This window comes from Lepidochelys kempii, chromosome 11 (genome assembly GCF_965140265.1).
Source record: "Lepidochelys kempii isolate rLepKem1 chromosome 11, rLepKem1.hap2, whole genome shotgun sequence".
Taxonomy (NCBI): Eukaryota; Metazoa; Chordata; order Testudines; family Cheloniidae; genus Lepidochelys; species Lepidochelys kempii.
This window is the reverse complement of record NC_133266.1, coordinates 67,904,305-67,927,535: the sequence shown is the minus strand read 5'-3', so window position 1 is coordinate 67,927,535 and position 23,231 is coordinate 67,904,305. Positions and strand designations below refer to the sequence as shown.

At 38.3% G+C, this 23,231-nt stretch overlaps 1 protein-coding gene across 2 annotated transcripts in view; it reads left to right on the top strand.

Moving 5' to 3' along the window:
- BARD1 (BRCA1 associated RING domain 1) overlaps positions 1-23,231 on the top strand; it is an 81,105-nt gene that overhangs the window by 5,736 nt on the left and 52,138 nt on the right. Inside the window, exons 3-5 of one of the 2 annotated variants that reach the window (XM_073306727.1) lie at positions 1,522-1,667; positions 9,414-10,441; positions 22,129-22,209. In XM_073306727.1, coding sequence (XP_073162828.1) covers positions 1,522-1,667; positions 9,414-10,441; positions 22,129-22,209 — 1,255 coding nt within the window. The remainder of the gene's footprint in view (positions 1-1,521; positions 1,668-9,413; positions 10,442-22,128; positions 22,210-23,231) is intronic. The other variant, XM_073306728.1, reaches the window with a different exon arrangement.

Genomic DNA, 23,231 nt, shown 5'->3' with positions numbered 1-23,231 from the left:
CAAGTGACCTGCAGTAATTGGGTCATATGTTGGAGACTTTTCTATGGGCTGTGATATTTATTATTTGAAATCCATCCCTGTAGTATGATCTGATCCAAAGTAATTTCAGGTTAACAACAGTGAATGGATGTCCTGCATCAAGATAATGGAATATATACGGGAATGTACAGTTAACAGATTGACAGCCCCTGCCCTGAATAGTTTGGAACCTAAATAAATACATAAGTTAGATACAGAGTGGAAGAAAGATCCCCATCTGTAACATGGGATATCAGTTTCTGAGGATAAGAGAGAGAACAGTTTAACTTCCAAAATACTCGGCACCTGGCAGCTCCCACTAAGAACAAAATCAGCTGGGTGCTGAGCTCTTCTGAAAACATGCCCATAAGTGACTTGCCCAAAGTTACACAAGGAGTCTGTCTGAGCCAGAAGTTGAACTGAAATCTCCTTAGTCTCAATCCAGTGCTTTAACTGCAAGACCACTTGTTCTCTCAACAACGTAAAGTTCATGGGGGAAGAGTTTCAAAGATACAGAGTCAGGCACCTAACTGTCATTTGTGCCTTTGAAAAAATCTTCCACCTTGAAATCAACAGAGAGAAGTATACCTTAGTGTGGTGGTTTTGGAGAGACTTTAAAAACCCCACAGTGTTGACCTAACTGCTCCCATAGGTCAGGTCTATGGAGACTTAGTGCATGGCAAGTCAGAGTACGAATCTAGAGAACACTAATCCGATAAACATGAGAGCGGTGTTTTTGAGAATCCCACCTGATAACTTGTATGATGGACCCAAAAGTCTTTTCGCTATAGTAATCAAATGAGTGAATATAATTCTGTGGAGGAGGATGGAAAAGTAGTACTTGGAAGCTACGAGTTTGGGTTTAAGTGACCTTTACAAAGCAAACTTGTTTCTCCTTGAGCTGTTCAGAAATAAATGCTCTGAAAAAAATAAAGTGATAAAATAATTCTGACACCTGTGTATTCCTAGGGGACTTCTTACTTAGAAATGGTGAGAGGTGTGTAACTTAAAAGTACCAAGACAGTTTTAATAACAGACAGGTGAAAGTGATAGCTTACTATAGATTGGATTTTCTATCACACTTGTAAAAAGGAATGCTGTTGAAAAACAGCACTGTTTAGCTGAGGGGACAGAAGAATCTAGAGTTAAGCTATTCAGAAATGTAATGCCAATGTGTAGAAGTGAGGCTTTGGAATATTTTAAATTTTGATTAACATGGGTGAGTGTGAGATTCAAAAGTTTATTAAACAGTTTTGATGACACAGCTTCCTGATAAGACTTTTGCTTAATTCTGGCTTGTAATTTGCCAGGCCAAATATTTGATTTCCTTTTCTGCAGTGATAAGTGAATTTTAAGTAATTCTTGTAGTCTTTGCATGGTCAGCTTTTTGGAATTAAAATAAAAAAGTCTTGCCTATCAACTACTAACATAGCTGGGTACTGAAGAGAATATGCCAGTTTACTCGTGTTGAATGACTTGTGTTTATACATGCTTGACTTTCAGAGCTTGTGTGGGGGACTGTATTGGCACAGAATGCCCAGTGTGTCACACTCCAGCCTGGGTACAAGATGTGCAAATAAATAGGCAGCTAGACAACATGATCCAGCTGTGCAGCAAACTGCGTCATCTACTGGGCAAGGACTTCACAGGTGAGACGAGATCTGGTCTCCCCACATTGTGCTCCCTATTCAAACTTGGGTCAATTTCATATGCTTTTAAAGGACAAGAAAACTGTCTTTAAAAAAGATTCTGAAGGGTTATATCAAATCATATTTGGAAAATCAGCATTTGAATGGAACAGTTGCTGGGTTTATCTCCTTCATCAAATCTACATAGATCTTTATTAAAGAAAGGGAAAAAGTCTAGAATTGCATTAGTCCACAATTCATTAGAATCTGTCTGCTAAATTTAGAGTTAAAGATATGTAACATTCCGAAGTCACATGACACAGTGAATTACAAGTAGGAAAATGGCAAGCACTGTCGTATCCTATACTCTACATTTGTGAGAGCATGTAATGTTCTAAGGCTTAATTCTTCAGTGAGCCCTATACAAGGCAATCTCATTGCAGGTTCAGGGTTCTTTTCACTCACCATCGTCGTGTTGTTGCCGTCCTATATATAATGTGTCCAGTAGTTTTCAGATTAGGTTGTTGTACATGTGAAATCTTATGCTTTCTGCTTTATGATGGGGAGGGAGAGAGGCAAGTCTCAATTCTCTTGGATTGTCAGAACCAGAGTGACACAACTGTACCTATTCTCTGTTGTGAAAATCTGTCATTTCTGACCATTGTGGTGGTGACTATGCTACAAAACTGCAGAGTTGCTGATCTAGGATTTCCCTTCCATTATTTCCTTGCCAGACTTTTGGCTGAATGACAAAGAAGGGAAGATTGAGGCAAAATGATTGTCTCTTGAGTAGTTATCACATTTTAGAAAACACTCATTTAGCTGTCAAATACAGATGAGGTACTTTTTTCCCCTCATTGCTTATTTCCAATATTAATCTAAATAGAAGATTCTCCTTTATCAACCAGATTCCCTCAGAAGGTTCACATCACGATCACTTCTATGGTAGTCCTTTTTTGACATCCAAACACTGGATTGTGATATCACTGAAGCAGCGAGGCTAAAGGATGTCTAACAGTAATAAAGAGTTTTTCTTATGCAGCTGAAATCTCTGGGTAATCAAAAGCTATGAGTAAGATAGAAAATGTGGATGACAGTTTAATAGGGTTAGGGAAAATATTTAAGTGTGGTATAAGAGTACACACTTTAAGAGTATAATGGGAAGGGAGGGCTTTTGAAGTGATTGGCTTGAGGCACTTTTATATAGTGTTGAAGAATAATAGTCAAAGCTGAGAAGCAACCTTTTATGGTTATCGAGTGAACTTTAGTGGTACTCCAAATGTCAAAGTGAATGGAGAAAATCATGCATGAGGTTCTTTTGGTCTGAAGTGAAGTTTCCCTATATGGTGGCTCTAATTACAAGAAGAATGGAATGAAATGTATTTTAAAATAAGGTTCATGCAGTGCAGTGGAAACCAGAGTAACAGATGAAATATTTTCCTGAAATTATTTTAAAGGTAAATATATTCAGCTTTGAGAAACTTGAGCTTTATTGTGTCTAATCTGTTTTTTTTAAAACCACTACAGTATTTTTACAAGCAATTTTTCAGTACTACTGCAGCAGGAGAGTGCTAAAATTTAAAGTGATGTGGTGGTTGATTTTTTCCATTTTTGGAGGATTCCTCCCCTATTAAGTATTAGTGACCTTTTATTAATCTCATTCCTGACTTAAGGAAAAAGCAGTTCTTGAGGGATGTTGATAGTGTATTGTCATAGATGCTATGGATGACATAACTAGGTGACTAGGCTTGATCAAATGAAAATAAAGACATTATTATGCTACATCTAATGACGAATGATAGAAGGCTGCAGGAATTGAAGATTTACAAATTGTGGTAATCTAGGTTGTTTTGCCACTCCTGCTCGCGCTTGGAAATTAGTCACTTCCTGTAGATGTGTGTCTAGTGGAACTACCTCACAAGTGTTAAGTTGAATATGTCTGTGCAGGATCAGACCTTTCTGGTTATGATGGTAATTTGCACAATGCAGATCAATGTATTTTTGCAGGGTTCCAGATGGGTTACTAAAGACAATACAAATAACAATTATAGTAAAGCCACAAAAAAGTAACCCTTCATGCCAAGGCTTACTTTCAGCCACATTTTTGTCCTGTGGCAATAAGAAATGGACAAATTTCTATTTTTGTGGTTTTGCCCTTTGCATTTTTTGTGCATGTAGCAAGGCAAATTGAGCAAGTCAGCATTCTGCTTCTATATGCGTATGTGGAGTAATTTTGGAAGGGGCCTTCTCCATGTAATTGAGGATGGGTGGAAATCAGGAGCAAACTGTGTTTGCAGGCAGAGATTTGGTAACACCAGCATGGCGGACAAAGATGAGTTTTGGGGCAGTCTTTGTGAGTGGAGGGCAGGAAGATGGTTATGCTGGAAGGCGTATCAGACTCAACTATTGCACATGGATGCCAATCCAGGAAAGTACTTAAGTGTGTTGGGGGACCAGCTGTTTTTGAGAGAGCCTGCAAGACACACACAAAAAAGTGTCTGTCCTGGACTCCTGCTGTTGGAGCCTCAAGTGAAAAACTGGATCCAGAATATGGGGGTCTCTTTAGTTAGGTAGTGCGCATATTCCTCAATGGTGATCTGGGCCCCATTGTCCTTGTTGCTATAAAGGCACCTAGTCTGATAACCCTTGTGCTGAAGATTCTCCAGTCTAAATAGACCAGATGGGGGGGTTGGGAGAAAGGAAGGGGTTTTTTTAACCCTCATTTTAGTTATTGAGCGGCTTGAGGTCCGAGGCAGAACTAGGGGTAGGACCCATGACTGATTTCCAGTCCAGTGTCTTAAATGATAAGACCAGCCTTTGTATGCAGTGTAGTTGTAGCTGTGTCAATCCCAGGATATTAGAGAGACAAAGTGGGTGAGGTAATATATATATAATTTTTTTTTGGACCAACTTTTGTTGGAGAGAGACCATCTTTTAATATTTACACTTGGGATCCTGCATTTGAACATACAAGAAAACAAAGTAGTCAGATCTCTGCAGACTTTTGTTGCCCTTGAGTATAAGTGACTGGTAGTACGTACACCTAAGTGGAGGACTTTCATTTGTTGGATTTGAGCTTGGCTCTCTTTCTCTCAAAAAAGTGCCATCTCTTTAACCACCTTTTTTATACCACAAATATGGAGAAGAAATCTGCAATTGTAAAGTAAGATCTGCATTGTGTAGACTTGAATCTGCACATCTTAAGAAAAATTAGTTAATATTGGAATTGTGTTATAAGAAATAGCCTGCAGGTGGCAATACAGTTATTAAATGTGTTAATGGGACAGTTAAATTTTTAATTCACATGTAATTTAATTCAAAATTAGAATACCTTAAGAATTTATCTTGTTTAGCCAGCATTGAATCTATGATGCTGCTCCTTAAACAATTAAAGTATTTTATGAAATCTTGAATACAAGTAATTGCGACATAATAAGAGCTTGATTATACCCATATAGGGCACAAAATGGAGCATATAATAGAAAATCAACTACTGTGCCTGCATACCAATTTCCATCTCTTCTATCTGTGCATTAAAGCATGCCATATGTCTAGTAGAATTGCACCTTAACTGTGTTCTTGTCTTGATGTTCTCTAGATTTGTACTCTCTGTATATTATGAAGAATTGAATTTTTTGAAGACATCTCCTAGAGCTACAAAAACGTTTCAGTACTAACCCCTTCGCCTGAAGTATTGTGTATGTTGCTGCAGTTGCTAATGACTTTCAGTACTCTTCTCCCTTCCCCAAAATACAAAAGTCCTCTTCTCTGCTGGGAAGGAGGAGATAAACTGCTCCTCTGAATTATTATCGTTAACAGCTCTGTCATCCCCCATAGTTGCAAGACTTTTTTGTCTCACCATTTTTGACAATTCCCCTTCCAAGTGAACCTTATTACCTGCATTTACTAGAAAGTATATAATTACTGTAATTAAGGTGGGTAATTAGGAAGAACTTGTCGAATCATGGACATAATGTATGGCATACTAGAGATAAAGAAGCCTGATTTACAGTAATACTTTTCAAAATTAGCTTCTAAATACTTCAGTAGATTTTCTCAGTTCAATGTACTTGAAAGAGAAGAGATTCTGTCATAAATTTTCCTGACAACCATTTATAGATAATTTTATCTTCTTCTTCATAACACAATATACCTTAAACTAATAGTTAAATTGAGGTTTTTTTAAATTCTTTCCATTTTTATATTAAACCAGACTTTACAGCTGTTGGTCAGATCCTGTTAAGCACGCGTTGATGCTGGTGGGCAGCAAAATAGATTACCTTTGATTAGCCTTTATAGATCACAATTTAGTTTCCATATTTTATGTGGAGGGAAACATATCGGATGCCTTCTGTAACAGATTACATTGCATTTTGTGTGTGTTGTGACATTTTTCATAATAGCGAAAGATGAGTGTTTGAATAGCTGGAATTTCTCTCTCCCTCCTACCCCCCACCCCACCCGTGCTGAATACTTAACTTGCAAAATAATCATTCTTCAGTGAAGGCACTAATGTTGCACAGATGGTACCAAAGCACTTCCCTTTGATTTTTAATAAGGGACTAGTTTGTCAAAGAGATTTCTCAACTTCTGTTCTGAAACCCATAATAGAGAATAATTTGAAAGACACACAATGTGCATCATTATATTCCTTTGATGCAGATTAATGATAGCTAAGACACATTTTCTAATTGCTTCTTTTTCCTCTACAGTTTATTATTGCATTACAGCAAAAACTTGAATATGGAGCTCTTTAGCAATAAGTTTCTCTGTACCTCATAATATTTTTGTCTGGTCTGAATCATTTTACAGTCCACAGAATTGATTTCTATTAAATGTCAACGTTAAGAAACTTGGCTTTATTATGTGAAAATAAACCAGACTTTGTGAATAGAGATGATTCTGTTTGTTTATCATGTATATGAATATTGTGTTTAGCATATAGGTAATCAAGACCAAATTTGCTGGAGTTATTATGGGCTGGTTTTAATATGGGTACAGTGGGTTGTTTTTTTACATTATTGTAATTGCTTTAGGTAATCCAGAATTAGCAAATTCTGCTGTGTTGGTCTGTCTGTCCTATTAAATAGATAATTTTTAAATTTTGGGGTGAGATATAAGTGGAATTAAGAATTAACTTTTAAACACATACAACTAACTTTCTTCTTTTACATTAAGGTGCAAATTGTATCAACTTTTTGTTTCTATCTTGGAAGCAGCATATGATTCCTTTGGATCAAAATCTACTTGCAACTTTTTCTGACGGAGGCTTAATTGAGTGTTCTTAATTATTGTAATGGCCTCTGTATAAATGACTGTGAGAACTTCCTTTTTGTAGCTAATATACAATTCTTAAATTGTAACATAGATCCATGTGAATGTCCTTCTGCAGATAGAATAGAAGGAAATCGATTGTCTTCCACCCCTACTGAACACGTGTTAATCTGGGATGGGGTTACAGAAAGGAGGAGTTGAGGGTTCAGTGTCTCAGGTGTGTTTCCTCTCTCACAAAACTCTGAAAGCCTCTGCATCTGCATCATAGAATATCAGGGTTGGAAGGGACCTCAGGAGGTCATCTAGTCCAACCCCCTGCTCAAAGCAGGACCAATCCCCAATTTTTGCCCCAGATCCCTAAATGACCCCCTCAAGGATTGAACTCACGACCCTGGGTTTAGCAGGCCAATGCTCAAACCACTGAGCTATCCCTTGCCCCCTAAAAAGGAGTAGAGTTGGCACTTGTCCTAATTGTCTTTTCTCCCCCATGTGAGAGTCCCTAAATAGGTAGGAGAGTGAGTGTTGTTGCTTTTTTCCAGTAGCCAGGTGGAAAGATTCACCTGTAGCTGATACTACTAAGCAATGGTTCTTCTGAAAGATGAAGCCTCTGGAGAGGATCCAGGGACAATACCTTGTAAGAGTCTAGTAGTCCCCTTCCTAGAAGCTAGGTAGGTGGCTAAATTTCTATGGCTCATCTTTTATATTGGCCTGTGGCTAGTAAGTGTCTGGAAATCTGGGAATACTCAAATTTCCTCAGAGTATAGACCACATTTAATAGTCTTTTGAATGTATCTCCTCCTATTAATAATCATGCAATATCCATATAGCAACTGAAGCAATTGCTTATAGGAAAAATACTAGGAAAGTATTCAGTGTATTTTCAGCATTCTTTTAATGCAACTAATCTAAAATTGAGGAGTCTGACTTCTATATGACCAGCCAGCCCTCTGTTTACTGTCAGTAGTCCACAGATCAGTTTGAGAATCTCTGTAATCCATTTTCCAAGCACTACTGATGTCACAAGTGGTACATCTGAAGCATAATGTGCTATGCAAATATTTAATTATATTAATATTGCTTTAGAATTTGTACTACTGAAAGATAGTGCCTGTCATCACGATATCTCTAGGACTTTTCTCTTATTGTGCTATATGTGTTAAAATAATCTGGGCTGGTACAAAATCTCTACACACATGACTCTTGCAAATTTATAAAAAGAAAAGGAGTACTTGTGGCACCTTAGAGACTAACTCATTTATTTGAGCATAAGCTTTCGTGAGCTACAGCTCACTTCATCGGATGCACCCGATGAAGTGAGCTGTAGCTCACGAAAGCTTATGCTCAAATAAATGGGTTAGTCTCTAAGGTGCCACAAGTACTCCTTTACTTTTTGTGAATACAGACTAACACGGCTGCTACTCTGAAACTTGCAAATTTATTTAACTCTTGTTCTCTAGTCCAGTGCTTCTCAAGCTATCTGATGTGTGGTACCGGCAATTTTTTTCCCCAATGTGCACGCAGACCAGCAGCTGATGGCTCATGGACCGGCATCGGTCTGTGGACCACCACTTAGAGTAGCACTCCTCTAGTCCATAGAGATGAATGGTAGTTATATCAAGGTAAATATTTTAGAGTAGACTCTGCTAGTTGTGTAAACAGTGAAGACAAGATGAAAGTAAATATCTGCATTTTATATTGTGCATCTGTTTGCAATCAAGCCATTCCTTTTTTAGATACAGTTATTAAAACAAAATTGGATCTGAGATCTTTATAAAGGTTAACTAGTTACAGGATTTGTCTCAATTTTAACTTTCCATCAAACCCATTCCTTAAAGTAAGTGGAGAATCTATAATGCTGTAGTTGACAACCATCATGCCTATATACCGTAGCTATTACTGGATATTTAAATGATTGATCAGCTAGCCTGAGGTTGTATTGTTTTTTGAAGTAAATCTCAGCCTAATGCCGTATGTTTCTCTTTTTTTTTAAACTGAATCTCCACATATTTAACTACACTTAATTGGAGGGATACGTAGGGTAATTTAGCTAAGGATAGGAAAGCCTTCTATCTTGAAATATCATTTTTGAAGATTATTGGAAGTATTTGTTTTGGTGTTTGACTGGTATACTGCAGAGTTTTTAGTCAGATCTATCTTTGCAATTTTTCATGTGAAGTTTGTTAAAAGTGAAATTATCTCAAATTCCTTTCTGTTGGAGAGTGGGAAAGTAGCATGCCTGTCTGGTATCCATAAACTTACTACTGCTTGAGTTAGCGTGAGTGCTGCTACTAATTCTAAAAATAGAAGATATGGAGAAGACAACATTATGGCTGGAAATTGAATGCCCTGAAATAGAAGTAATACATTTATTACAATCTCATGACAGGCTTCCATTTTTAATATTCAGAATTTTGATTTAGTTCTATTTCCAGAATGGTAAACAGCTGATCTTGGCCTTAAAGCTCATTTTTAAAAATCCCTGTTTCCTACCAGATTCTGCAGAAGACTTGTTCACATCAGTAGGTCCTGATCATGAAACAAGAAGTAAGAAGAGGCAAATAAAAATGTGGTTCAGCCCACGCAGTAGGAAGATCAGGTGTGTGCTAAACAGCAGTTCCCTTCAGAAGCAGAATCAGCTGGTGACTAATGGTGGCAGCATTCACCAGGGCCCATCTTCTACTTTTGACTTCCTTCCTTCTCCTCCTCAAGAGAAGCCTTCCAAGATGACCAAGGAACCACCACCACACAGATCGAAGAAAAAGCTGAAGAAAAAGAGTCTAGCGCACATCAACCAAGTATGGGGTATAGAGAAGGAAAAGCAGAAAGAGGGCAGTGGAACTGAAGGGGAGACCCAAGATGAATTTAAAGAGAAGACTGTGACCTTTTGCAGCCAGCCATTAGTTTTATGCAGTCCCGAACCAAATAATATGGAAGAGACAGTAGGACAGGAGTCTGTAACGGAAACCGACCGTAAGGATGGAAGTGTGTCCCACTTGGAAATGGCCACACATGTAAAACCCACAGAGGATAAAGATAGCTCTGCACAAGTTAACACAATGAATACAGAGAAACCTCTGCCATCAGAAAATGAAATTACTCCTTTAAAGCGCAGAAGGCAGCAGTCCATATCTTCCACTGTTTGTCATTCTAAAAGACTGAGAAGAAGTGACCAGAGTGCTGATACACACTCAGTCAACCAAGGTGTTTGCAATCCTGCGGTAACTGCCATGAGCACTATTAAAATCTCACCAACTATTAAACATGGAACTCCAGTTCATATCTCCTCTCCTGCATTGAAACGTACTGGTGGCACTGTATCAAAGACAAGAAGCTCTGCAATTTTTCAAGAAATAAATAGCCCTTCACTTTCAAAAACTCCCTCTACCCCATTCACTTCAAATACTCATAATCAAATGGAAACCACACACAGTCCTTCCCTCTTGAAGAAGTCTCCTAGTAATAACACAACTACCAAAAGGAATCACAGAGGAGAGACCTTGCTCCATGTTGCTTCAATCAAGGTAGGACTTTCTTATTTTTCTGGTTTGAGACAATGGTTCAATGGTTACGTTAAGACAAGTGCAGATGTTTTTCAGACTGTCACTTTCAAATTGCAACATTAGTTCCATATCATGTTTTTCTGGGGCAGGGCCAATTTTTATGGTTTTGCTGTTGTATAGATCACCAAGTGTAATGAGAGTGTGTTAACACTGCAAAAACAAAACAAAAAAAAAGCCTTATGGCAGTGAGTCTCGGAGCTGGAGGTCAACTGACTCAGCCTTGTGGTATGGGGCTACAAAGAACAGTGTAGATGTTCCCACTCAAGTTGGAGCCCGGGCTCTAAGAGTATGTCTACACTGCAATTAAACACCCATTGCTGCCCTTGTCGGCTCGCTCCAGCTTGGGCAAGAGCCTGTTTAATTGCAGTGTAGACATTCAGGCTCAGGCTGGAGCCCAAGGTCTGGAGCTGTCCCTTCTTGCAAGATCCCAGAGCCCGGGCTCCAGCCCGAGCCTGAATGTCTACAGCACAGTTAAACGGCCCTGTAGCTTGAGTCAGCTGGCATGGGCCAGCTGCAGGTGTTTAATTGCAGTATAGGCATACCCTGAGACCCACCCCCTTTGCCAAGTTTCAGGGCCCGGGCTCCAGCCCAAGCGGGGACATCTGCACTGCTGTTTTCAGGCCCACGGCGTAAGTCCTGCAAGCCTGCTTCAGTTTGCCCTGGCTCTGACACTCGCTGGGGTACGTCCTCCCCTCTGGCCCCTCCACCCCCCTTTTTTTTTCCAGTGTAGAAATACCATGGGTTCTCCAAATTGATGTCAAAGGTGTGGTTCTTGCAGCTATTACCCTTGGAGATTTCAGTGTATACTCCAAGATCGGCTAGGATTGTCTTGCAATGACTTCCAGAAAGTGATATCAGTCTAGGCTTTGTTCTAAAGATATTGTATATGCCAAAAAGTTGAATGTGTGATTGACATTGTCATTGGGTTTATTTTGGATATTTCAAGTCTACCCTGCTAGGTGGCCTTATCAATTAATTGGTTGGCTGTTCAAAGAGCACATCAACACTGGAGCTAGATTATTTAAGTATAATTAATGTTGCATAAGACTACCTGAATACTGGTATTGCCTAGGTTTTGAGATCTTGACTTTACAGCACTAATAATAATCTTCTAATATCACTTTTTAGATGGACTTTTTATGGTTTTCTTAAACATAATTGAAAGCAAAAATTCAGTCATAACTGGTAGACAGAGGTAGATTGCTGCATATCAGGATTTTTGTACTATGTTCCTGTCTCTGGGAGGAGAGGGGATGATCTGATGGTTATAGCAGGAGACTGAGAGTTAGGATTCCTGGATGCAATTTCATTTTTTTAACTATGCTTTGCATTTACACAGTGCTCATTCATCTGTGATCAAACCTGCCAGTTTCCTTGACGTTTTACAGTCAGAGTCCCTCTGTCAGCTTCTGTGGTGTTACAGTGGCATGCTCCTATTTCTTTAAATGGATTTTTCCTCTCCCTTGTTGCTGTGTGAAAGACCCACACAAACAGGAAAAACTGTCTGTACTTAGTTAACTGTTTCCCCCTGTGTAGTCATTGTTGTCAAATTCACTAAATAAACAAGAAGGGGAGGGATATTTTTTTCATTCTCTTTTTGGCTATAGTAATCATAGGTGTTCTAATAGCAGCTAAAACAGTTTGACATAAATGACCTTTTTAAATTTGTGTCCTCTTGAGAGGGTGTTCTTTGTTTTCTGTTGTACAGCTCCTCAAGTTCTCTTTCGGGGGATCAGACAGAGAAGTCTCACATATGGAAAATTTTGGTAATGTTATCTAGGGTCATTTCAAAGAACTTGTGCTTTGTGCATAAGCACTTTAAATATATTTTATATTAAATCATACATAAAAGATATAGTCTCATCAATAAAATGCCTGTACCTCTAGAATTGATATACCTGTAAACATCCTGACATTGACACACAACATTTCTATTTGCAGAGTCAAAGAATTTCCTTGATAAATAACTGTTTTCTTCCTTTCATGGAGGCATTATAGCAATTCTCACCTGCTGCTTATGAAACAATTCTTCCATTTGATTAAATGGAAGTAGAGCCTATGGGTTATGAGTACAAATCCTCTGTTTGAAATCATTTATACTTAATTAGTCATGGTAGAGAAAATTATATACTGTAGTTACAGAGTAACAGCCGTGTTAGTCTGTATTCGCAAAAAGAAAAGGAGGACTTGTGGCACCTTAGAGACTAACCAATTTATTAGAGCATAAGCTTTCGTGAGCTACAGCTCACTTCCTCAGATGCATATCGTGGAAACTGCACATTCTGCACATACTGTAGTTAGTGACTTGAGAGCTCTAAGGATGGTCCGGCTATTACTCCAGTTCACAGATTCAGCATACTCATCTTTTTTATTATTAAAATGCTGCTTACAAACTATCCCTGTATATTTCCAGGAGGATTTTTTAAAAGGATGCTGTCAGGATTGATTGTCCTAAAATTGGGCCTATCTTGACAGCTTTCCCACACTTTTCCTTCAAGATTGCGGTATGTTCAATGTATTTTTGAGATGGAAAAAGAGCAGCTTTATCGTGAGATTCATAGTAAACTAAGAGAAGTCAATAAGGTGCAATTATCAAGGTACAGTTTTCTTGATGTTTATAGTGAGTGAGCTAAAAATGGAAATCTGGTGCTGTTCCTCATTAGTACTGGTACAATTTTTCTCAATTTTCTTTATTTGCATTAAAAAACCACCCAGTATTACTAATTATTGGTTTAATTAGATGGGGCTTCTCCATTGCCCTAAAATAGAATGTGACTGCCTTTAAGTTCAACAGCTGAAAAAAGGGAGAATGATCTTGTGTTTAAGACGTGCAACTCAACTGAGAAGACCTGGGTTCAATTCCCAGGTCTACCAAAGATTTCTTGTGTGACCCAAAATGACTAGTTTAGAGTATGTCTGCACTGCAATTAGAAACCCACGGCTGTCCCATGCCAGCAGAATTGGGCTTGGGGGGCTTTGGCTAAGGGACTGATTAATTGCAGTGTAGACATTCAGGTTGGACCTCAAGCACTGGGACTCCCCCACCTCATGGTGTCCTAAAGCCCACGCTTCCTTCTGTGCTCAGAGATCTACACTGCAGTTAGATAGCCCAAGCTCTGCGAGTCCAATTCAGCTGGCACCGGCCAGCCTGGTTTTTAATTGTAATGTAAACATACCTTTTATCTATCTGTGCTTCACTTCCCCTTCTGTAAAATTAAGATAATACTTTTTCTTCCACACTTGTCTTATGTATTTAGACTGTAAAATCTTGAGGGCAGGAATATCCTGTATTAAGTGTGCATACTGCTGCTAATGCAGTGCTCTAGGAACCCCTGTAATGCAAGCTGTGGTGTATTTAAAACTCTTTAAAATTACAAGCTATGCTTTAAGTTTTAAGGGGTTTTTGAGTCTTGGTTGAAGGCAAGAGTGCACATAGGGAAGCATGCGATCTGGGTCTTCAGCAGTCGGTCTGTAAACAGCCAGGTGAGCTGAATTATGCTTCTCTGTCTTAGGGCACAGCCTGCTTCGTTTGTGTGTGTTGATTCTTGTGTTTTATGGTTCTGGATTCAAAGAAGTAAAATAGTGTTATCTTGCAACCTTTGAGCAAATGATTGTGTGTGTGTGTATACAGTGAACTGAACATAACAAACAAAAAGGGGAATTGAATAATCTCTGTACTTGACTTCTCATGTAAATTAGGCTAAATTAGAGAATTTTAGACTGTAATACATGTAAGGTAGCCCAGTCAGTGATTTTAGTTCCACAAGCAGAATGAGTTTTTCTCAGTCTTTCTAACGTTTTTCTGATTTCTTCATTCACCCATGTTTGTCAAATTGTCACTGTAATGGAAACAGTCTTCTTAAAAAAAAAAAAAAAAAAAATCAGAATTAAAACTAAATTCTCTGGGACTTCATTAATTATAAAATCTATATTAGTTTCATTAGCATGTAGACCCTAATACATTGCACTTAATGAAAGTTAATTGAGTTTTACTTTTTTTGTCTTTTTAAAGGAGATAATTAACAACATTATCAGGCATTAAAATTAAGTATATTGTGCTATTCCAAATCAATCGAAGCTGGTAGAGTGTGCGGCTGTTTCCCATTTTACTACTTCTACACTAATAATAAACATACTAAAAGCAAAATGGTTCTGAAAAAAGGTTATAGAGTGGATGAGCTTCATGCTGAACTGCATTCATAAATTAGAATGAACGTAGCTATTTGCCTAGTGAACTGAAATCATGTTTATTACTCTCCATACTCATTAAAGGTAAAATTTCCAAGTAGTTAAAGTGCAAAATGTGGTCTTTTATACTTTTAAAATGATCTAAACGGTTGGGGAAAGCCCCACTCCATCACAGTCCTCCCACATCTTAATTATCTAAATTCTTCTATTACCAAACATTAGATCAGAGAACTACTGCCCTTCATATGTGGTGATCAAAACACGGGAACTTGCACCTCTTGGCTTATAATTACACAGGGTTTTAAATTTGGCCTGGAATTAGAGAATCCTGTAAACTTCTTGCATAAACTTCCCTTCAGATAAGATTTTGCCTGTGTTTTTCCTGCAAGCTGAAGGGCGACTGGGAAGGAGAGACTGTACGGAAGGCTTCCTAAGCAAAAGCAGCACTAGTATAAAGTCCAGCAAGAGGAAAGAATGATAAACCATGGGGTGGGATGAGGACAACACAGATGCATAGCACATTTAGTTTGGAAGAGAGTTTGAGCTTTATGCCATAAAGTTTGAGTTTTATGCCCGCTCTCCGACTCTGGGAGTAGGAAGCAATTTACATGTATTTAGGTGACTTTATTTTAATTGAAGGAACAGTGTGGGACAATCAGGACTTGCTTTGGGTGTTAGTAAAAAGATTACTTGGCATCTATCCTCTCTATTCCAGGGATCCTCAATTTTTGTGCATCTGTCTGAGTTTAGTCTGCAGTACTGGACCCTTTACTTTCATGGTACTTGCATTTAGTGCAGTCAGGACTGTTGGGTAACCCCCTCTGAGCACCTGAGCTTTATCATGTATCCTATAGGGCTGCATTTCTAGAGAGATTCAGACACATAAGGTATAAACCTCCTTTCACAGTGTTCCTGAGCCTAAAGTTACTATGTCCACACTCCAAACTCCTCTATAAAGTGACTTCTGGATTCTGTTTCAACAAGTTCAATTTACCAGTCATCTGTCCCCAAAACCTCAGTATTTTTCCTGAGGACAACTAGAGTGGTTAAGTTTTATGTAAAAAAGGCAATCAGTTTAAATACCTAAGCCACATAAAGCTTTTTCACACAGCAACAGTGAAGAAAGATCCAGTTCTTTAAGAACTGGAAACTGATTGAAAAACCCCAGGAATTGGCAGGGTAACTCAGAAGCAGGTGCAATACCTGCTACTGCCTTTAATTTGTTTGAAATTGATTTAATCTCTTGATGTCGATTCCGCATGAGGCAGGGTAAGGCCGCAACCACCCCACTCCATGTGCCATACATAGCAGAAGAGATTTAAAGTTGATTGTGTCCTTTTAAATCTAAGTGCTGTAGTAATACTAAGCAGACTATTGTAGACAATAATTTCCAGGTTTTTTCAAATGAAATTTACACCTGATGGCTTAAATGTATTTCAGACAAATATAAAAGCCTCATAACTACTTAAAATATTGAATTTAGAAATAAAAGAATTGACCATGATCACAGCAATCTTTCCCAAATATTAGTGCTGAATGTAAAATTGTTTCCAGTGTTCTACAAATATTGCTTTTTACAGTGCTCAGTCTCTGTGACTTGTTTTAGTTATGAGAGGGGAGCTTAACTCTTCTTGGATGTTTTATATTACAAATATATGTGCTGAACCACCATGCTCATTACTCACTAAATGATCTGTTGGTGAGGAAATTAATTTTAGAGAAATCAGAGGTGATTATTTTCTTTAAAGTTTCAGTCAGAGCATTCACAATTACTATAAGTTCTCTAATTCCTTGTCATTCTCTTTCTCCGCTTAATACAAGTTATAAATAAGATGTGGGAAAGCAATAAGAGCTGGTGGGGGGGAGGAGGGGAAATTGGGTTGTTTAACAATCAAGTAGTTCAGTCATTAGATCAAGGTATTGGGTTCTTTTGTTTGACTTGCAATATAGTAAAATCACGTGGAGCTTTAGAAAATAGAGAGGGAGTAGAATTCTGTGGACTTATTCCCTGGTCTCAGCTTCAGTCTTCTTCATGCGATACTCTAATTCTCATTGTACTTCATTTTTTCCACCCTGGCACTTAATATTACCATTAACTGTAACTCACTGGTTATTATAAGGATGCTGCAAAATATCTTTAATAGAAGTAGAAAAGGGGGGAAATTTTATAAAATAGTTAAAGGGTTGCTGGCTGCTTTTCTTAACCATCTGTCAGCACTAGCATTTGATACAATTGATATTAGGACTTGAAAAAATCCACTTGCCCATGCCAAATGGGAAGCTTTTCTGGGGAAGTGCCATCAGCATCTGCAGAATCTAAGGTTTCATTAACAAAGGGAAGGAGGGGACCTGGGGCTGGGGGTAATGGTTTTGAAAATATCCTTTTCCTCGTAAACCAATGCAATGCTGTCTTCTAGATTTGCAGATAGGTGGCTCCAGTGCCTTTCATGCTGCTGTGCTGCTTGGAGCTTTCCCAACCTGCAGCATAGTGAAGGCTCACCGGAGCTGTGTAATTTCTCATTGCTGCTATTCACAATCTTGATAATGGCTTAAAATGGCCTTCCCTTGGTCTGTCTCCAGCAGATAATGGTGCCCGCACACCCTGTGATGGTTTTCTTCCTATACACAAACTAGTTATTTCTTTGGGGTGTTATTCACTCTTTAACAATAACCCCACCCCCCATTAATTTACAATATCAGCTTTAGCTAGCTAACCTCTTTTCCTGTGTCAAACATATGAACATCAGGCAGTATCCTCCCAAGTAGGAGAATCCCAAGTCTTTCCAATAAATTTGTTGGGTAGAGGCCTATATTCTAAATTGACCAAGGTCAGAGAAGTCCAGCTCAGTGAGTTACATAAAATTACTCAAAGTCAGCAAAAGTGAGAGAGACTGAATTAGTCCAGACTAAAAGGTCTACTCGTGTCACCCAAAGGTTAAGATCATAACTAGTAAACAAAGGAGAATGGAATCGGAAATTAACAACACAAAATTGGTGGGTTGGAAACAAGGTCTAATTGGTGGACAAAAGAGGGGATGGGCTATCCTGTCCATTAACCCCCAGGTCCTTTTGAAAGACTTCTGGGGGATCTAATGCTGAGAAATGGGTTGACTGTAATGAGTGAGCTTTACCATCATTACTGTTACGCCATCATCTGCTGGGACCCAAGAATCCATCATGACACCATTGGACATCTACTGTCCTGCTCCTGAGAAATGTCCTAAACTGACCAGGCAGGGCCAGAGAGACGGACCCAGATGACATTGCCACCTTCACAAGCTTTGGCTAAATCCTGAGCATCACCCGGATCATGAGATTTGGGTTTCTGTTGTCAACTCCCGCATGCCATGTTCCTTCCTTGTCCATCTTTTTTTCTTTTCTCATCACTCTTTTGCCTTTTGTTTAATAAGTCTGGCTAAGCCACCCAAGAAAGAGATTTACAACACTGCTGTGAGCCTGCAACCAGAGATGCAGCTCTAAGTAATGTCTTAAACAGCCTGATGCTGAGATGCTGATACAATTTTGTCAGGTCTCAGAATGGCTGGTAAGACTGTGTGCTGCACGTGTTTCTCCACAGCCAGGGTAGCAGGTAAGCGTGAACACCACAGAAACTCCATTTTCTATCTTTGTGATTCTTTTCTATACCCTTTTGTGGCTATTTGTCCTTTTTTTTGTCGAAAGGAAGCAGGATCGGATTTCAACATCAGCTCCAGCCCATCTCAACTAACTTTTTTCTCTTCCCCAGATGACCATCCCCGGTTGTTACCATAATTAATACTATCTAAAAGAATGTCATACAAGGTTTTCCTTCTGAAAAAAAACCAACTGTATACAACTAAAAGGAATAAGAAATATTGTTAAAATGAAATTCTTACTTAGTACTTTACAATTCAGATGCTTTAACTATTTTTCCTTTTTTCTGTAGCTTTAATAAAAGGTTATTAAGGATAGCGCTATGGGACAAAGCAGGCTGAGGTGGCTATACTTGAAGCCCCAAATCATATTTCAGTGTTTAGTATTATGTAATGACAGGGTCATGTTAACACTTTTGACTCTTTGGGCCCATTTTTTCCATTAACCTTAACATAACAAGCCCTTGCTAGCTTAAGCTCAAACAGGCACAAAATATTTTAGTAGTATCATACCTCAGTGCAAATATTGTGTGATAGAGGGATTGATGACTTATCGTAGTGTCACAGAAACATGTAGAATCAAGCAAATAATTTTGTATCTGATCTTGAGAAATTTAACTTACTTTAAAATAAAAGCCAAAGCAAGTTTTCTGTGCTTTTTAGTTAAATGAGTACTAGATGGTACTCTTGAAACAAAAAATATGTATAGATGGAGCTCCTGTTGTGTTTTCTTTGCAGCCGGTGAAAACTGTCAAAAGAACATTAAATTATCACTCATCTTCCTGATTCCTTCCAATTGGAGATGGACCATATATAGAATCAGATCCTCAATTGGGGCTCAATTCTGCCAGGTGCTGAGCACTCTGGCCCTGACCCAGCAAAATGCTTAAGGCACTTGCTTACCTTTTAAACATGTGAATTATCCATTGAGGTCAATGCTTAAAGTTAATTATGTTGTTAAATGTATTGTTGGAGCACTGTCGGGAGCTTGGAACCTAGCAAGATTGAATCCCTAGTATATGCCAGTTGAAGATCTGTCCCCACCTATTTTTTCCTTGCATGTTTCTTTTTTCAACGAGTATTCACTGTGAAGTAGTTGAGTGCATTTTCAGAACCTCTTAAAAGTTCAGGGTGCAGAAGACATAACTTCCATGGGTCTACTAACATGCCCTGCAGCTGTAAATTTAAACTTTAATTTCTGGCTGTATTTCCTCTGTCAGTCTCTAGGCCACAAACAGCTTTCTTAATGCATCACTTCTAATCCTGATTGACAGTAGCTGTTCAGTCATTGTGCATGTGTGTAATCAAAATGAAAGCTTCTCTCCCATTCCCTCCACTTTTATTGTGAATTGTAAGTGGTTAAAAAGAGAAGTTCAACCTCGGTAACAAAAATGGATTTTTTTCCTCATTTCCAGGGGGGGAAAAAATCCCACTTAACTCCATTGTAAACTGAGAAATATAGTTTTCTAGTTTTACTCTAACACTTTTTCATTCTGTATATGTTGACAGTACTTCTAGTACTTCTACAGAAAAATTTTACTGTAATAAAAATTAAACTAGCATTTTATGGATTTGTAATATGAATGTTAACATTCTGAGCAGTTAATGTACCTAATGCCCACACCAGATTCAAATTATTTGTAACGGCTCTAAGGGAACACTGCAAAAATATCAACCACTGTTATACATGTTTGCAAACTTAATAATTTTAAAAGAGAAGCTCAAATATCACTTACCGTAGGTAATTCTTTTTATCCATGGGAAAAGCTCTGTTGCACTGATCACTGTGTCCAATGCCTGTGAAGATTTTCTCTTTGTACATGGTTTCCACTTGTCTCTTTCCTTGAGACCAAAAAATATTCTAACTAAAATAGCTTTTTCTTTAATTGCTTAAAATATAACATTTTGCTGGGGTTGTGATTATAATGCATGGAACATATCTCTGTTATATAAATTCAGTTGACTGATATAAAACCAGAGCCTTTCAGCATTTTATGTGAATGTGGAGTTAATATTTCTTTTATCAGTTGCTGGTTATTTTTCTGCTGAACAGAGTTTGTTGTCTTGGAAGAGTTTTCTTTGGTTGTAAAGAATGAGGATTAATGCTATTCTACATTGTCTCAGAAATGTTCCCTGATATCATAGAACAGGTTTGATGCTTTCCTTCATTTGGTTTATTACTGTGCTCAATTTTGGGCCTCATATTTGTTGTTCCTAAAAAAAAGATGTGAATTCTAAGTTATGTAGTGGGATAATGATCGGGATCTCTTTCAGTTAATATACCTGATGGCATGAGAATTACAGCTATCGCATTGTGATTCAGGTATTAACTTCTTCCACAGCTTTTTGTTGAGAGAGAGAGAGAGCTGCTGGTTTTTAACCTTTTTGGGTTCCCTTTCTCTGTTTTCAATAGATCTGCACTTGAAGCCCTTCCTTGTTTCAGCTTTTGCCATGGGGGCAGGAGATTTTGTTTTATTCCATATTGTTTCTCTCTAAGTTTGCAGTTCTGTCTTCCACTTCCAATTATTTTTCTCTCCTTTCTTTGCCATCCGTGTAGCCTTAGGTTTCTTGGTACATGGAGTTCTTACTTCTCCCTTGTGGTTTTTCCTACCTTGTCTCTTCTTCCATAGGTCCCTCCTTCTTTCTTTCTCCTCTTGCCTCGTTTTTCCCTCTTCCCATCTTAGAGTTTGTAGCTGGCAGTACAAATTTTGCCAAGGACAGTTCTAAGACTTCCCTGGGGACTGTACCTTGACACAGTGGGAAGCCTTATGTGTTCCAGTGACCGAGAGCTATGCTGGTGGGAGTTTTAACTCCTGGTAGGGCCATCAAGCTGGACAAGTGAAAAGATAGGAACCAAAAGAACCACAGTCAACTGGTCCTCAAGGTTGGGGTTGAGTGATAGGGCAATAACATATTCTCATAAAAATATTAAGCGATAGAAGCACAACAAAGTAGCCATTCCAGCGAACAGCATTATAAACAGGGGTGAAGGAGCCTTGTTCATGCTCTAAGCAATGTCTGACTGCACAGGTTCAGAATTCTAATAAGCAGGGAGTTTGGGAGCTGTTAAGTCACCCAACTTTAACCAATTTTATGTGTATTCTGGTCAATTGTAGCTTATATTTTTCTAGGCTCCTCCTTCTACTCCCCATAATTTCTGTCTCAGGCATTCCCCTTTCCTTCCTGTATTGCTTCCACCTCTGTGCCGTAGCAAAACTTGAATATCTTGTTGTGTTCTGCCAGAATGGAAATGAAATTATGATGGTAGCATAACTGCCAATGATATAAGGGTGCTGGCAGTTTTAACATGCATAATAATTGAAAGATTAAATAGAAATACTTTCTCTTTGCTTTTCTTTCAATATTTTAGTCATGCAAGTTGGATGTTTCTAAGACAGGCATATAAATTGGGTTCACTTGTGCATATTTCTAGCTAGTCATTTAGATTAGTTTGACAAAATTTTTGGTTTGAAGGACATGTACCTGGTCTTAATCCTTGCAGTCAGTCTTAGCCAATAGATTGCAGTCTACGCACACTTGTCCAGTTATGTATACTGAATTATTTATAGTGTGTGAGATGTGCCTTATTCAGTCTGCTCCTGACTTAAATAAAGCTTTTAGGTGTTTCTGACTACACTATACTAATAAACAGTGTTTTTTTTAAAAACAAGGAGTAAAATTTGTCAGGTTGACATTGTCTAAATGAAAGTCTTGATTTAATTGTAATCAAAATGATGCAGCTGCTTATTGTTCTCTCCCATTTATTTTTCTCTTTGTTCTATCTATCCTTCCTAAGATGTTTAGCAATGATTTTTTTCCCCCTTCTAGGGTGATGTATCAGCCGTTGAACACTTACTGAAAAATGGAGCAGACCCCAATGTTAAAGACCATGCTGGATGGACACCATTGGTGGGTGTCAACATTCTTCTGATATTTTCATTTTTGTCTGTTGTCCTTTCCTCCACACTTCCATTTTTTACAGTTTGTTCTTTCCTGCCCCTATCTTTATTGTATCCAAAACGTAAAGAAGACTGAAAGAATGAGTACTTGTGGCACCTTAGAAACTAACACATTTATTTGAGCATTACAGACTTAAAAGTCACAATTATTCAACAAAAAAACTTCAGAAACCGATTCCAACGAGAAACAGCAGAACTGGAATTAATCTGCAAACTGGACACCATCAAATTATGCTTGAATAAAGACTGGGAGTGGATGAGTCATTACACTAAAAAACTATTTCCCAATGCTAATCTTCTCCCTACTGTTACTCACACCTTCTTGTCAACTGTTTGAAATGGGCCATCCTGATTATCACTACAAGTTTTTTTCTCTCCTGCTGATAATAGCCCACCTTAATCGATTGGTCTCATTAAGAGTTGGTATGGCAACCCCCATTTTTTCATGTTGTGTGTGTGTGTCTCTCTATATCTTCCTACTGTATTTTGCACTGCGTGCATCTGATGAAGTGGGCTTTAGCCTATGAAAGCTTATGCTCAAATAAATTTGTTAGTCTCTAAGGTGCCACAAGTACTCCTCGTTCTTTCTGCTGATACAGACTAACACGGCTACCACTCTGAAACCTGTCATAAAGAAGATGATTATGAGAAATAGTCTTCATTATGGCAATGCGAGAGTGCTCTTCCTGTAGAATCATCCCACCTCTCATCAAGTGTCAGTATTCTCTATCACTTTTACCATCATATTCACCTATGATTTCTTAAGTGTGCAAAATGCTCTCTTTCCAGGTTAGAGTGCAAGTACAGTTTTTTGTAAGTCTTGTCAACTGTTAATTAGATCTGTAGTTCCCACCATTTTGGGTACACATTAAATAGTGGAGTTTGAACTTTGGTTACCAACAGGTATACCTTAGATATATTTTTGTATTCTTGCATGCTTGAATTTCATTAAAAAATTTATAGGTAGTGAGT